At 38.0% G+C, this 17128-nt stretch overlaps 1 protein-coding gene and 1 pseudogene across 1 annotated transcript; both read right to left on the bottom strand.

Moving 5' to 3' along the window:
- Positions 1 to 304: 304 nt before the first annotated feature.
- On the bottom strand, positions 305 to 4678 carry LOC115954075 (cytochrome P450 81Q32-like). The gene is made up of 2 exons (XM_031071934.1): positions 3791 to 4678; positions 305 to 931 (listed from the first exon to the last, which is right to left on the bottom strand). Exons 1-2 carry the CDS (start codon positions 4676 to 4678, stop codon positions 305 to 307), a joined length of 1515 nt encoding a protein of 504 aa, XP_030927794.1.
- A 1721-nt stretch (positions 4679 to 6399) lies between these two features.
- On the bottom strand, positions 6400 to 8926 carry LOC115953868 (annotated as a pseudogene).
- Between the last annotated feature and the right edge of the window lie 8202 nt (positions 8927 to 17128).

Here is a 17128-nt window from a genome sequence, read left to right on the forward strand (position 1 = left end):
CGTGCTAATGTGTCTTTTAACAACAACTTTAAAAATCCATGATTTGGGTTACACGCTGACATGGTAGGTGCTTATATTCATGAACAAATGCATATAGTGGAAGAAAACATACTATTAGGCCCAGGCGCATGGTTTGATCAGTAGTCTTTAGTGGATCATCATGATTTGCAGAACAATGGCAAATATTCCAAGTTAATTTTTTTAGAAATTTCAAGAGTCTGTATAAATTATAGTATTACTCACCATGTTATGAAAGTGTTTGCAAATATAGCTAAGTTACTCACTAAAAACCCAAGGACACAGTTCAAACATCATGCATAGATTCGGAAAGAACCTTATGCATGAGAGGGCGCGCTTTACACATGGCTTCCAATGGGACGGCTTTTGGCATGGTGAGTCCATTACCTTCAGTCATGTCAACTTTTTCTTTAGTAACCCTTTCCCACTCAAAGCATTGAATCAACGATCCCAAAGTCAAGCTCATCGTACGTTGGGCAAGGCCTGCCCCAGGACAAGCCCTCCTCCCTAATCCAAAAGGCATTAACTTATGTGGGTCAACCTCACCAATTTCAAACCTCTCAGGTTTAAAACTAGTAGTATCTTCCCACAACTCAGGATCTCTATGTATGACCCATGCATTGACCAGTAACATTGTGTCACGTGGTATATCATATCCTCCGATAGTACAATCATTAGAAGACGAATGAGGTACTAACAAAGGGCCAGGAGGGTTCAATCGAAATGTCTCTAAGATGATACATTGGAGGTAGTGTAATTTGGAAACATCTTGTTCGTCTATCCATTTATCTTGCTCAATTTGAGTGTCCAACTCTGCTTTAGCCTTCTTCAACACTTCAGGATGATTAATCAAATTAGACATTGCCCATTCTAATGTCACCGCTGACGTGTCAGTTCCTGCAAGTATCAAGACCTGCCAATATGTGTTTAGAAAAATAAGAAGAATGAAAAAAGAAAGAAAAAAAAAAAAAGAATTGATTTGATACCCTATGAAAAAATCTTTTTTTTTTTTTTTTTTGTTTTTTGTTTTTTGCTTTTTTTGTTTTTCATATCAATAGAATCTTACCCAAAAGAAAGAAAAAGATTTGGGAGGTCTTCTAACAATTAGCTATAATTAAGTTTGAAGTGATAGTCTAATAGTAATAGCATCTGGTGTCCCATCTTAGTGATTCAAACACACCTCTTCCCTCCTCCATTATCTACCCATATAAGAGTAACATTAAAAAAATAAAAATAAAAACAAAAACTATGTGTAACATCAATGGCGGCTTCAAAATTATTTTTAGAGTGGTTACTAAGAAACTTAAATTATACAAAAAAAACTTGGATATATCAATATCACCAAAAAAAAAAAAAAACTTACGAAAATACATGAAGTGCATGTTACCATGTTGTTTTCCACTAACAAAGAGAAAAGTTAAAAAAAAAGAAAAAAAAAAGAAAAAAAAAAGATTGATAAGAGATAAATTGGGAATTGAGAATGATGAGATTAGAGTAATTAAGTAAGAGAATTGAAATGACAGTAGAGAATCGAAAGAAAAAGGATGATGTTTTCTACAACTATGAGATGAGTTGCTAAAGAAGCAAAATTATTGTCACTACAAAGCCAAAAAGAGAAAAATTGCTGACACTGTTAAGGAGAACTTAGGACTACAATATTTTTCTTGAAGAGCCAAAATTATTTTTGGAGTAATGCTACATTTACAATATTATATATATATATATATATATATAAACCTTATACAACAATTTTTTATTAGTGTTATAAAAAGTGATGTCAATATTGGTGCCAAATTAGAATTAATAAACGATTTCCACTTATCATATAAGATTTGTTATGAAATTATCGTAAAAATTTTGTTAATGTAGTATTATTCTTATTTTTATTGAATTGAAATTCTTGTAATTCTCAAATTAGGATGGTCTATATTTTTATTAGGGTGGTTAAAATAGGTTAGTTTAGTGTGTGTATACATTTTTTAACAAATCAAGATGGTCTTGTGACCACCCTGCAATACATGTATAGTGGCCCTGTGTAACATGTAAAAAAACGATATGATTTTGGGCTCGTTAATCCCCTCCATTAATTACCCAATCTATATATATATATATATATATATATATATCAAACATTTGCCATCAAAATATAAATCATAAACCCAAGTTATAAAATACAAACCCAAGTTATAAAATATCAACACTTCACATGGAAAGGGTAAAACTATATATATATAATACACACACACACACACACACACACACACACACAGAGAGAGAGAACTTGCCAATTTTTATTGATTTTTTGTTTTTTTCCCTCTCCTAAATAGCAGTAGCTCTACTTTTTTTTTTTTTTTGGGTAGTCATTAAAAAAATTTAAATTGTACAAAATGTAACATAAATATTTCAAAAAAAAAAAAAAAAAAAACTATATACATGAAGTTTTACAATTGCTTCTAGTTAAAAAATTAAAAGGAAAAAGTAGACTGCTAAGAGATAAAGTGATAATTGAAAATGCTGAGAGGAGAATAATAAAGTGAGAGAGAGTTTGAAATGATGAGAGAGAGAGAGAGAGAGAGAGAGAGAGAGAGAAATGGATAATACATGTTGCAATTGCAAGCCAAAGCATTGAAGAGAGTAGAGCTACCACAACTATAAAGTCAAGAAGAGCATTGTTGCTAGCACGACAAAGGAAAACTTAGAATCATATTATATCTCGTGGTTCCATTTTTTAGGATAAATGAAATTATAAATTATTTTTTATGTAATGGAATGGATAAGTTATGATTCTGAAATATTAGGGATTTTATCTTTTGTTTTTGGATGAGGTTTTTTGTTGAATATTTTGTTTATTTGTTGTTATTTGGATGGCCTATATTTGCTATTATTATTTGAGGTTTAATTTTATTATTATTTAAGGAGTTAAGGACTATGTTTGGTGGATCAAGATTATTTTTGTGGTTAATGCAAGAGATACAATAAAATGACAAAAAAAAAAAAAAAATTAACACATTCCTAAATTAGAATACAAAAAAAGAAAAAAGAAAAAAGAAAAAAAAAGAATTAAAGATTGTGGTGGGCTTATCTATGAGTTGGCAAGCTAATTTAGGAATGTTGTGATATTTTGTTATGTCCATAACATTACTTTTATTTTTGTTAAACTCAAATTCTTGGGATTCTTAAGTTAAGATGTTCAATATATTTTTTTAGAGTAGACAAAATAGATATAATTATGTGTGTATATATATATATATATATTTTTATTAATAATTCTTAAGTTCTATGTAGAGTTGTCCCTGACTCCACTTGTATAAAAAATATCATACGTGAAATTTCATTTTTTTCAAAAAATAAGTATAAGAACATCTAAAAAAATTATGAAAATTTAAATATTGAAAAAAAAGATTCACTTTAATTATTTAAAAATATTTGAATGAATATTTAAAAAAAAGGATTTTAATTGATTTTTTTTTAAAGGAAGTATTTCAATTCTAGTTTTCAATATGTAATTCTTCATTTAAAATTAAATTTTAAATATACAATATATTTTTAACACATGATTGGATCACACCACTTATATATGGTACACCAATAATACTTATCGAAACATAATCTAATTATCACTTTGTCAAATGTCTAAATTGTGACAAAATGTGTAAGTGTGTGATCTAGAATTTTTATTTTTTTTCACCCAAAGGAAAGGAAGAGTGGAGCCAAGAGAGAGATGTAGTATGGGTTAGAATGAAGAGAGAAATTAAAGCAGTGTGGCACTTACCAACATAAGCCCTTTGATAATTTGGTCGGTGTAGTATTCCGGTTGTGATTTTTGCAAAGAAAGTAGATGATTGATCATGGTTTTTTCCCCTTCCTCGTCCTTATTCCTAGCCTCATCAATTAGTCCTTGCAAGAACACATCTGTTCTCTTGGCAAATCCCTTCAACTTCTTCTGCAAACCCCCATAATCAATCCACCGCAAAAGCGCCACAAATTCTCCTGGATTCGATGCCCCAGACATCTTTATTACCTCACTCACTAGCTCCCTGAATTCCCTTGCTTCTTCCACGTCTTTCACATCTTCCCCATAGTACCTCTTCCCTGCCACCATTCTCATTATAATGTTAAATGTCAACTCCGAGAACATAGATTTCAACTCTACCTTAGCAAAACCTCGGCACGAGTTTTTGGATAGTTTGCGTAGCAAGCACTTGACCTCATCTCTTCGAATTGCTAAGAACATGTTGAGACGATTTGTTGAAAAGATTTCTAAGGTACTGATGCGGCGAAGGTTGCGCCAATGGTCTCCATAAGGGGCTGATACCAGAGTGGTGTAGTTGTAGCCTAAGTGCCTGCCCACTGATAAGCGAGGACGGTTCGCTAAAACAATGTCGTTCTTGGTGAAACATTCTTCGACTGCAGATGGGGATGATATGATGACCACAAGTTTGGAACCGAATCGAAGAGAGAAAACATGACCGTATTTTTGTGATAGGCGGTGAAAAGTACGGTGAAGAGGTTTTTTAACGAGATGAAGATGACCTAGAATTGGTAGAGAAGGTGGGCTGGGCGGAAGGTGTTTGTGTTGTGTTCTTGTTGGAAGGAAAAGTTTGAAAGCGATGAAGACAAGGAGAAATGATAGAGATGAGTAGAGAAAGATGTCTTCCATATCACTTATGTTTTGTTTGTTTGTATGTGATAAAAGATGATGAATATACGTGGCCTGTATAGGGGGTTATGCGAAACAATTTAACCCAAGAAATGAACTACTAAATGCTAATTCAGTGTCAGTTTGGCTTGAGTTTATAAACTCAGTTTTTAACTTTTGGTTTTATATACCATGTTTTAAACTTCGTTTTTTCTCTCTTTTTTTAACATATAAATATAATTTAGCACATTTTCAACCAAAAAACTAGATAAGTTATTGCTAAATATACACTTAGTCAACAAACCCTAGAAGTTACTGAAATTAGTACGTTTCAGTTGTTCTGCAACCATTCATGAGCCTCTCTATCCTATAAAGCAGGACAAAAAAAGATCTTAGTCAAACTAACCTGGATATAATAACTATTTTTATCCCTTAAGGTTCTTAGTCTTTTTGTTCCAATCACTTACATCTATTCTTATAACTATTTTTATCATACAAGGTTCTTACATAAGGTGCTTAATTAGTGCTTCTATTTCAACCACTTAAGTCTATTCTTATAACTATTTTTATCATATAAGGTGCTTCGTATTTCTGTAATTATATGTTACTAACCTACACAACTTGATAAAAAAATATTTATATATAATACAAAATGGATTAATAAGCATTAATACAAAAAAATTGAAATTTGTGAATTTGTAAAAAAATGTCCTTGCTAAGTTAATTTGAAGTTATAAAAAAATAAAAAAATAAATAAAACTCCTTTTAAATATACAATAGATTTTTAACCTATAACGTTCATTTTATAATAAATTTTGTTTATTATTAAGCCAAAATATCAGCTGTTTTTTTCATGTATTTGAAGTTTGAATTCTAAATCTCTTATTTATTGACAAGAGAGTTTACCAAAGAAAAAACTAAAATCCAAAATTTAGTTGATAGTTGTTTAGAGAATATTAAACCTATTTTAATATTTAAAAAAAATTAGCGCTGGGTTGTCTTACATAAAAAGTGGAAACAGTGAACTGTGATTGGAAATATATGAGTTTTCAAAAGCTCATATGAGTTATGACAAATTAGAAGTTCGCACCAAAAAAAAAAAAAAAATTAAGATTTTCATTCTATATATTATAGATTGATATGGCTATATTTAATTTTTAAAATGATTTTTTTAATATTTTTAAAAAGAAGTTACATGTATCAAAAGTGGCCAAGTGCAGTTTAATTTTTATATATCTATATAATTCCTAAGTAATTTTGGCCCAAAAAAAAAAAAAAAAAAATTCCTAAGTAATTTCGCAATTGAATTTTCACGCAATTCGAGCCGCAACCCGAGCTTTTTCATTGACAAATCCACTGTTTAAAACCAATCTTTGAAGATAGGACATGAAAGGAAATTTTTGAAGATAATAGTATAATACAGCTCACCTGGATCATCAATTAAAATATTTGAAAAGTTGGATCATGATCGATTGTATATGCACTACTTAATTTGTCAATGTATTGTGAAACCTCATTCTGAGTCCAAAAATAAACATCATGAATGCAATCTAGATGAATACAAGAATGAAATGTATGTGCTAATATTTTATTTATTAGAGCAGTATTTACTAAGTAATTAGTACTAAAATATTCCTATTTCATAAATAAAGCTTCAAAGTTGAAAGAAAAATTATTGTTCAATACAAGCTGAGTAATGCTATCTATATAGATACAGAGAATCAAATATACGTGCTAAGGACATTGTTCAAACATCATGTTTAGATTCGGAAAGAACCTTATGCACAATAGGGTGTGCTTTACACATAGCCTCCAATGGCACAGCTTTAGGCAGGGTGGTTCCATTACCTTCTGCCATGTCAACTTCTTCCTCACTAACCCTTTTCCACTCAAAACATTGAATCAACGATGCCAAAGTCAAGCCTATTGTACGATGAGCAAGTCCCTCCCCAGGACATGCTCTCCTTCCCAATCCAAATGACATTAACTTGTGTGTTTTACCCTCGCCACCAGTGGCGGAGCCACACACAAGAGTGGGAGGGCCAAGGCCCCCCCAAAATTTAAAAAAAATATTTTATAGTATATATATATTATTTACATTTTTAAAAATGTAGCATGTAAAAATTGAAGTTGGCCCCTCCAATTTTTGAGTCATTTCAATGGTGCTCTTAAAAGAAAGAGAAATTATATTAAAATCATATAATTTAAGAGGTTTAACAAATTAAACTATGTAAAAAATGATAAATTTTTGTACATGTCTAATAGAAGAAATACATGACTTTTATATACTCATTAAAATTTAGAAAATGATAAATTCTCTTAGTAAATTAATTTATGTGTGTGTGTATATGTAGAGGTTTGTCTTAATTAATATATTAGCATTACAATTTGGCCCCCCCAAACCAAAATTTCTGGCTCCGCCCCTGCTCGCCACCTTCAAACCTCTCAGGTTTGAAACTTTCTGGATCATCCCACACCTTTGGGTCTCTATGCAGGGCCCATGCATTGACCAATAACATTGTATCAGGTGGTATATCATATCCTTCAACAGTGCAATCGTTGGAGGACATGTGGGGAACTAGCATTGGGGCAGCGGGGTATAAGCGAAGAGTCTCTGAGATGATACCTTGAAGGTATTGTAATTTAGAAATATCTAGTTCATCAATCAATTTCTCTTGCCCAATTTCATTGTCCAACACTATTCTAGCCCTCTTCATTACATTAGGATGATTGAGCAAAGAAGACATTGCCCATTCTAATGTTACTGCCGATGTGTCAGTCCCAGCAGATAACAACACCTGCACAATGTTTAGTATGAAATCAAAAGAGAATGGAATGGATTATTGGTTGTAGAAGTGTCTTTTAGATCTTGTTGTAAGATGATTACGGGATTCTATAAACTGATAAAAGTAACGTGAGAATAGAATAAGACTGTAATATATTACAAATTATGTAAATTGGATTGAATACATGTGTATTTTATATATGTATATTGAGTCCCACATCAGCTATATAGTATTTTGAAATTTGAACTTTCACTTAACTAGTCCTTTTCAGTTATATATATATACACACACACATATTACTAACCTTTTCATTCGGTTTAAAATTAAAGAGATTGTAATATCTTAATTAGTGTAAGTTTTGCAGCTAATGAAGTCCGATTGTATGGAAACGTAGGCCTCTGATAATTTGTACGTTTTTTCTTTTCCTTTTTATTTTTTATTATAAACAAACGAGCAAAGGCCGCCATACACGGTTGTTTCAAAACTATTTAGAAACTTTTCGAACTCAAGTCTATATATATATATATATATTGAAAAGGAGAGATACAGTGAACTTTACCCGTATTAGTCCTTTGATAATTTGGTCTGTGTAATATTCAGGTTGAGATCTTTGCAAAGAAAGCAGATGATCGATCATAGTATTCCCCTCCTTTCCTCTCTTCTCATCAATCAAACCTTGCATGAACTCATCCATCCTCTTGGAAAGTCCCATCATCCTCTTCTCTAAAACCCCCATAATCAATCCACCGCAACATAGGCAAAAATTGTCCTGGATTTGACTCCCCAGCAATGGCTACACTCTCTTTCATTATTTCCCTGAATTGCCTCGCTTCTTTCTCGCCCTTCACCGCCTCTCCATACCCATAGTACCTCTTCCCTGCGACCATTCTCATTATAATGTTAAAAGTCAGCTCTGAGAACAAAGATTTCAACTCAACCTTGGCAAAATCTTGGCTAGAGTTGTGTGATAGTTTGCGTAGCAAGTGCTTGACCTCGTCTCTTCGGATGCTTGTGAACATGTTGAGACGATTTGCTGACAAGATTTCGAGGGCACTGATGCGGCGGAGGTTACGCCAGTGATCACCATACGGGGCTGATACCACGGTGGTGTGGTTGTAACCAAAGTACTTGCCTGCTAGGGACCTAGGACGGTTTGCAAAAATCACGTCATTTTTTGTGAAACATTCTTCTACCGCGGATGGGGATGATACCACAACCACGAGACGGGAACCGAATCGAAGAGAGAAAACCTGACCGTATGTTTGTGAAAGGCGGTGGAAATAGCGATGGAGGGGTCTCTTTACAAGATGGAGATGGCCTAGAATTGGCAAAGAAGGCGGGCTTGGTGGGAGGTGTTTGTGTTGTGGTTTTCTTTGGAGGAAAAGCTTGAAAGCTGCAAGGAGGAGAAGAAGAGAGAGGGATGAGTATAGTAACATGTCTTCCATGTTTGTTTGTTTTGATTTTATTTTTCAAATATGGATGTGGTAATATATGGGGGCTGCATCTGAATGTGTAAGAGCAAGAAATCAACAATATATATAACTACGAAATCCCAACTCGTTTTCAACTTGCTCACGTCCTCTGACTCTCAAGAAAAATCAAGGTTGTGCAGACATTTATAAATTTAAACTTTTAGAATATTATTTCTCTTATCTTATTCTAGTATTTCACTATTTCTTTGATGACTAATTTATACTTTGCAACTTTTATTAAGCAGGATTGAGTTCTGCACCGGATGTAATTGAATCCAATTGGATCAAAATGGTTAAAACGTTAAACATAAAGACATTTTTTCCTGTCATTGGATTCATGATTGCGCTAGGCGCGGTACCTCCAAATCTCAAACCCTTAAAGCTTAATAATTTTTTTATTTATTTTATAATTTATATAAAATTCTTTTCGCACCTATTCATGAATTAGCATATGTGGTTGACTTTAAAAATGAATGGTGGATGTAACTTTTTGTTCTGAAAATAAAAAAGGAGCAGATGATGACGTGACTGCAAATATCATTTCCAAAAAAGTTTAGCCCAATAGATAAGAGAGTATACATAGGGTCCAGTGTGAAAATTATTCAATCTTCTAAGGATAATATTTCCTCTTTCTTCTATTGAATAATTATTCCACAATGATTTTCACAACTAATTCCCCCTCTACCCATTTTTTTTTTCTCAGCAAAAAAAAAAAAAAAAAAAAAAAAAAAAAAAAAAAAAAAAAAAAATCACTACTATCTGTAAAATCAAGGCCCGTCCTGAGGCAATTTAAGACCGTGACAATTTTGAGTGAGTTTATTTTATTTTATTTTATTTTATATATATATTATTTATTTTCTTTTTATATTGGAATGTTTTTTTCCTTGCTTTTGATATGCAAAATTACTAATTCTGTTTTAAAATATAAGTTTTTATAATATCTACTTTTTATTTTTTAAATGCATTTTTTGATAATTTAATAATTGAGGTGGGAGGATTTAAATGCCGAATGTCTCTTTTGAAAACACTAAGAGATACTAGTAGTAAAAAGAAATAATTTGATGTATGGTCACGTGAGAGATTGGATAGCTAATATAAGCAATTTACCGTGTGGGTCTCAAATTAAGCAGGACTTATAAAAATTGAAAATGGAAGTCGTTATGGGAAATTTATCATTAATGATAATTTGATACACTCAATTTTATTCTTTTTAGACAATTTAGGATTGAAAAAGAGTGATTTTTACTACCAAAAGGAACTCACCTTCTTCTTCTCTTCCTTTTTTTTTTTTTTTTTTTTTTTTTTTTTTAAATATTTAAATACACTAATAATTAATTTATAATATTTGAAGTTTATTTTCTATTTGGGACCCTAGGCAATGCCTAAGTGACCTTGCCCAGAGGCTGGCCCTATGTAAAATGATTTGGAGGACTACTACTCCTAGACCATAAAATAATTAATTAAAATAGAGGCATAATCCATAAAAATATTACTCACATTAATTCTCTTTTGCATACTTATCATCCATTTATTGATTTTTAATCAAAGTTAATGGATGGGATATGTTGGGTCTCGATTCGGGGCCTGGGCCCAATAGTTTTGGGGTTCTAGCCCAAAGAGCCCTAGACAATGAATTTGTAGAGAGTGGGTTACAGAACTAGGCCCTAACGAAGTGCGTGCTAGTTAACTTTGGGCCATACAACAATCAAAAATAAGAAAATCTCCTTCATGCACATTAGGTATACGGTCTGAGGAGACGTATGGGGTGTATCCTTGTCTCTGTTCAAAGGCTATGGTCTTTCTCTTCTTCTTCTGTTCTCAGTTCCTCCTTTTTTCTATCCCCCTTTTCATGGGGACTCCCCTCTCTTATATAGCCCCCTTGAAGTCATCAGAACCTTACACTTGTTGATCATCTGGACCTTCACTTGAGTGTCCGTCCCATCGGACATCTCCCCCATCTTTCTGTGAGTTGTAGTAGCCAAGGTAACACTGTTCGTCAGTCCTCTCCACATTAATGCGGTTAGAAAAGTAACTGCCATGCATTTAATGTGGCAGCTGTAGTCTCTCTCTTGACATCCTATTCTCTCTTCCCTCTCACAGGCTTGTGGGACTCATCCCTGCTACTGATACTCATTGCAGTGATTCTTTATTGCTGGTAGGGTGCATGTTTGAACCATACTTGGTATGTCCAAGGAGACATTTCTCCTCGGACCGCCTTTTAAACAAGTTTGGGCCCATAAGAATTGGGCCGGGAGCCCTTTTGGCGCCCACACCTTCTCCTCGGACATGGTTGAATTCTATATGGGGCCCAAGGCCCATTGTTTGATCTGGGGACTTTACCCCTACAATAGCCCCTCAAAATTCCAGTTCTTTCCCTCTTATCCGAGGAGAAAAGGCAGGATTTTGACACTTATGGGGTCACTTATTGAAAATCCTTGTTTTACGTGTGTGGAGGTACAGCCCCACGTGCCTCATTACTGCTAATGGCGTTTCGTAACCCACGAGGCGCTAATTATTGTGCTAGGCGGCTTTATGTCCTTCTAATCCAACGGTGGGGCACCTGATCAACGGTTGATATTTTTCCCATTTCTCTGGGCGGGAGTAAGCTCGTTCAGTTTCTCCTTGGTATATAAGATTTTCAAGGGAACTTACTCCCATTTTTTGAAAAAGCACTCAAGCGTCACAGAGCACTCCAGCACCTTCTTTTGCAAAGCATTCAAAACTCCACAGACACTCCCTTGAAGATTCCCGACGAGTTCTTCACAAGCTCGAGAGATTTAGGATCTTCGCTCCTGTAAGTGCTCATTTCCCTTCCGTTGCCTTTTCCGGCTTTCTTCCTTAAGTAAACCTTCTTCGCGTTGCCTAGGGTTAATGGGATGTGTAAGCTTGAGAAACTGGTAGACTCTCCGGCCGGTATGGAAGGCTTCAGGGCCAAATACCGTATCCCGCCAGGAGTAGGTCTAGAATATTGCTTCTTGGATGAAGTCTTAACCAAGAGAAAGACAGGGCAGGTCGCCATTCTGATGATAGCCTTCATAGAGGGAGGAATGACGATCCCTATGGGGAGAATAACTAGGGATTATCTTCGTAGTCATAGGTTGGCCCCCCACCAATGCGCCACGAACATGTTCCGAATCCTGGGGTGTGTAGACGCTCTGAACGAACAGATGAACCTCGGCCTCTCATGGTACAATGTAGTTCATCTATATGAATGTCATTGCCTCAACGAGTCGTATTACTTGAAATCCAGGTCCAACAAGGTGAGGCTGATATCCTGCCTTCCCAAGTCCAACAAAGGCTTGAAGGACAACCTTTTGATTGTCTCCAGAGCATGGCACGACGGTCTTCACTGCCCAGTTAGGGCGGGAACACCAGGTGGGGCGCTGTAGGGTCAGATCCCTTGGAGGGGATCTTAGTCTCGAGTCTTCTCTTCCTTATTTCAGTTTTTGCTTTGATTATTTGCCTCCTCGGACTAACGTAACCCTTCCTCTGGGTTTTGCAGACAAAGAACAAACAACTTCGTGGCTCAGTTTGGTCAATGTCCAGTCCCTCAACTTCCTCTTAAGGTTCGAAATCTTTGTGAGTGAGGACGGGCAACTGCGTGCCGCTCCTCTCATCTTGGATTACGAGCCCCTTTCACGTTCTCTAGTGGACGCCGGTCAAGCCATCAAGGCTGGAAGTCCCCGATTAGCTCGCATTGACGTTTCTATAACAGGATTTCTTGCTTGGAGAGACCTACCTCCCGTCCAATTGCCTGCTCAACACGCTCTTCCAGAGGTAGTTGTCCCAGGAAAAGGAGCTGATTCCTCGCACTCATCTTTCAAGGCTCAAATTGACCAATTCCGCTTCGCCGGGGAAGGAGAGGTATCAGCTAGGCCCGTAGAGCTCTCAGACTCCGGCTCGGACATAGACCGGTCCTCAACGGCTCCCACCCTTGGCTTGGTGATTGCTCAGGTTGACAGTAGCCAAAAGGTTGAAAAAGAGGACATGGATTTGAAGCCAAGGTCTGGTCTTCGGGGCCTCTTGTCCAATAGAAACAAGGGACAGTCTTCCAGGAATGCCCCCAAGGAGCAAGCTATGTCCAAACTTCCTCCTCCTCTTCCCACCACAACTGACCCAACGCTACAGCCTCTTCCCAACTTGAGGCGAAAGAGACCAGTGGAAGAGTTAGAAGAGGGCGAGGTCGGCCCCGAAAAGGCAAAGCAACAGAAGAAGGGCAAAGAGCCCAAGGAAAAAAGAACAAGATATGTTGATAGCCGAGACGAGGCGGCTATGAGGAGGGAGCAGCGGACCTGGTCCCCACGCCTAGAGTTGGATGGTGCCCCTATCTCATGGGACGAGACTCTGTGGGAGTCCCAACGAGGACAGGCGTCTTATCTAGCTGAGGCCTTGCAGCAGCCCTTTCTCCTACCTCTTGACATGGAGGGGCTCCGGGCTACTCGGCAACCGGATCTCTTCATGTCGCTGAAGAGAGACATGGCCATGGTAAACGAAGATTCTTCCTTATTCAGTTTTTTTATTCCACACCTGTCTATTTTTTATTTTCTTTTAATCAATCTTCCATTATTCCCACGCAGGTCACTCAACAAATTTTTGTAGCTGAGGAGTGGGCTAAGAAGGCTCGCGAAGATCTGAACACTGAGGTTCAGTCCCGCCTCGCTACGGAGAAGGCAACCGGCGTCCTCAGGCTGGAAAAGGATCGCCTAAATAAGGAAATAAAGGAGGCGTTAAAGGCCCGTGACAGTGCCGAGGCCGGACTTAAGACCACCACCAAACAGGCTGAGGACATACGCCAACAGCTTCATCTGTCCGAAATAAACCTCGCGACCGAGAAGCAGATGGTCGCAGACCTCAAGGCCGAGCTATCAAAGGCAAAGGAGGCGGCTCGCCTGGCCAGGGAGGCGGCTAAGGCTGCGGTGGCAGCCTCCTACCAACGTGGAGTGGCGGATACTGAGGCCAGGCTGACCGAGAAGGTGGCTTCAGTATGTAGGGACTACATTACTATGTCCTGAGGGTGGCCTTGGACCGAGCGGCAATTCCTACGGAATCCGACCTCAAAAAGATTGAGAATATCTTCTTTCCTGAAGATATTCGCGAGATTCCGGGTTTGGTTCCTCTTGAGAAGCTCCTCTCTGCTAAGGTCACTACCTCGGATTCCGTCATACTTGAAACTGAGGAGGTGCAGCCACTTGCAAAGGACAAGTCGCCTGAGGACACCCTCACAATAAGGGATGTTGTCGCGCAAGCCAAGGAGGCCGTTCCCGAGCCCAAGGCAGGAGGTGATCAAACCGAGGTGGAGGTTCTTGTAAAGAGTTATACACAGGATAAAGCTTAGGACATTAGTGTAGGACTTTATTTGTAGTTATCTTCTTTTGTCTTTTATCTCCTTATTTTGCCAACGTTTGTAAGTGAACGCATTTTTGGAGTCCAATGAATGATATTATTTCTCCTTTGAATCTTGTTTCACTGCTTCTTTTTCTGCCTTTGTTATGAATGAGTTTCTGTTATGCTACTAACTGCTGAGAGCCAAACGCTATTCAAAATTTAAGCAACACGGTTAAGCATGAATGAATGTATGAGGAAAATGATAGTTAACACTTAGATAAAATTGCATCGAGGTTAATTTCCCCCAAGGCTCCCCCAAGGCTATGGTTCGAGGGGCCACATAGGTGTTTGGGTTCTATTTAATACTTAGAAGAAATTGTACACTAGTTAATTTCCCCCAAGCATGTGGTCCGAGGAGCCAGGCAGGACATGGGTTCTGTTTAACATTTAGAAGAAATTGCACACTGGTTAATTTCCCCCAAGCTTGTGGTCCGAGGAGCCAGGCAGGACATAAGTTCTGTTTAACACTTAGAAGAAAGTGCATTCTGGTTAATTTTCCCGAAATCTGTGGTCCGAGGAGTTAGGTAGGACTTAGGTTCTGTTTAACACTTAGAAGAAAGTGCATTTTGGTTAATTTCCCCAAGCCTGTGGTCTGAGGAGCTAGGCAGGACCTAGGTTCTGTTTAACACTTAGAAGAAATTGCATTTTGGTTAATTTCCCCCAAGCCTGTGGTACGTGGAGCCAGGCAGGACTTAGGTTCTGTTTAACATTTAGAAGAAAATGCATTTTGGTTAATTTCCCCCAAGCCTGTGGTCCGAGGAGCTAGGCAGGACTTAGGTTCTGTTTAACACTTAGAAGAAATTGCATTCTGGTTAATTTCCCCCAAGCCTGTGATCCGAGGAGCCAGGCAGGACTTAGGCTCTGTTTAACACATAGAAGAAATTGTATTCTGGTTAATTTCCCCCAAGCCTGTGGTACGTAGAGCTAGGCAGGACTTAGGTTCTGTTTAACACTTAGAAGAAATTGCATTCTAGTTAATTTGCCCCAAGCTTGTGGTCCGTGGAGCCAGGTAGGACTTAGGTTCTGTTTAACACTTAGAAGAAATTGCATTCTGGTTAATTTCCCCCAAGCCTGTGGTCCGAGGAGCTAGGTAGGACTTAGGTTCTGTTTCACACTTAAAAGAAATTGCACAGTAGTGTGGCACCAAGAATTACAAACTCTCATTAATAGTAGTATCTTTTCAGGTTATTTACATTCCAAGGGCGTGGCACTACATGTTCGTCCAAATCTTCTAAAAAATAGGCTCCTATACCGGCCACCGAGGTGATACGATATGGGCCTTCTCAATTTGGTCCGAGTTTTCCCCACGCGGGATTTCTTGCAGTGCCCAGGACCTTCCTCAATACCAGATCTCTGAGTGCCAGGGGCCTTAGCTTCACCTTGGCTTCGAACCTTGCTTGAGCTTCTGCTGGTAGTAGGCAAGTTGGATCATTGCACTCTCCCTTCTTTCCTCGATGAGGTCTAAGCTTTTTTCCAGCAGTCTGTTGTTAGCATTGGCGCAGAATGAGCTGGTCTTCAATGTTGGAAAATTTGTCTTTAGCGGAATAACAACCTCAGCTCCGTAGGTCATCGAAAAGGGGGTTTCCCCTGTGGACCTGCGTGGCGCGGTACGGTACATCCACAAAACATGGGGCAGTTCTTCTACCCACATTCCTTTTGCATCATCTAACCTCTTTTTCAACCCATTTACTGGTTTTATTGATGGCTTCAGCCTGTCCATTCCCCTGTGGGTAAGCCGGTGTGGAGTACCTATTAGCAATTCCCAACTCGCTGCAATATCTTCTAAAAGCTTTACTATCAAACTGGAGACTGTTGTTCGAGATTCGGGTGTGAGGGATTCCGAACCTAGTGACAATATTTTTCCAAACAAATTTCTTGGCATCAATGTCTCTAATGTTTGCCAACGGCTCAGCTTCGACCCATTTTGTGAAATAATCCGTGCCGACAAGAAGAAACCTTTTGTTCTCCATTGCTTTAGGAAATGGTCCTAGGATGTCTAGACCCCACTGCGCGAATGGCCAAGGGCTGGACAGCGGATTAAGGATTCCGCCTGGCTGATGTATATTCGGGGCGAATCTTTGGCACTGGTCGCACTTCTTCACATATTCCTGCGCCTCTTTCTGCATGCTCGGCCACCAATAACCTTGCGTTATGGCCCTATAGGACAGGGACCTACCCCCCATATGACTTCCATAAATTCCTTCGTGTAATTCCTCCAGGATAAGTTCAATGGCATCTGGGTGCATGCATAGCAAGTACGGTCTTGAGAATGAGCGCTTATACAGTTTGGAGTCCTCGGACAGCCAGAATCGAGAAGCCTTTCTTCTAATCTTGTCAGCCTCGTTCTTATCTTCTAGTAAGGTGTCGTTCTTTAAGAATAGTACTAGAGGATCCATCCAACTAGGCCTTGCCCTGATGCTGTGAACCCGTACTAAGTCGGTTTTCGCCATCGTTGGGTTGTATAGATCTTCTACGAGAATAACCCGAGGAAGTGGCTGAGCCGAGGAGGTGGCGAGCGTTGCAAGAGAGTCAGCATGGGTGTTCCCGTTCCTGGACACGTGCACTAGATTGAAGTGATCGAAATGCGCCCGTAAAAGCTTAACTTGGACTAGGTACTCTTACATTCTTTCATCCCTCGCCTCGAATTCCCCATTTACTTGTCCCACGACAAGTTTTGAGTCCGAGAACATGTTTAAGGATTTTCCACCCAGTTTCTGGATCATTGACATTCCTTCCAATAATGCCTCATACTCTGTTTCGTTATTCGTGGCGGAGAAGCCCAGCCTCAACAATTTTTTAATGGTAATCCCCTCGAGGGAAACCAGGAT

The sequence above is a fragment of the Quercus lobata genome, chromosome 7 (assembly GCF_001633185.2).
Source record: "Quercus lobata isolate SW786 chromosome 7, ValleyOak3.0 Primary Assembly, whole genome shotgun sequence".
Taxonomy (NCBI): Eukaryota; Viridiplantae; Streptophyta; class Magnoliopsida; order Fagales; family Fagaceae; genus Quercus; species Quercus lobata.

What these genes read in the sequence shown, in the direction of transcription:
- LOC115954075 (XM_031071934.1), bottom strand. Translation starts at nt 4,678, where the DNA reads ATGGAAGACATCTTTCTCTACTCATCTCTATCATTTCTCCTTGTCTTC. An exon ending in TTATCAAAGGGCTTATGTTG is followed by an intron (nt 932 to 3,790) that starts GTAAGTGCCACA and finishes ACATATTGGCAG; the next exon opens with GTCTTGATACTTGCAGGAAC.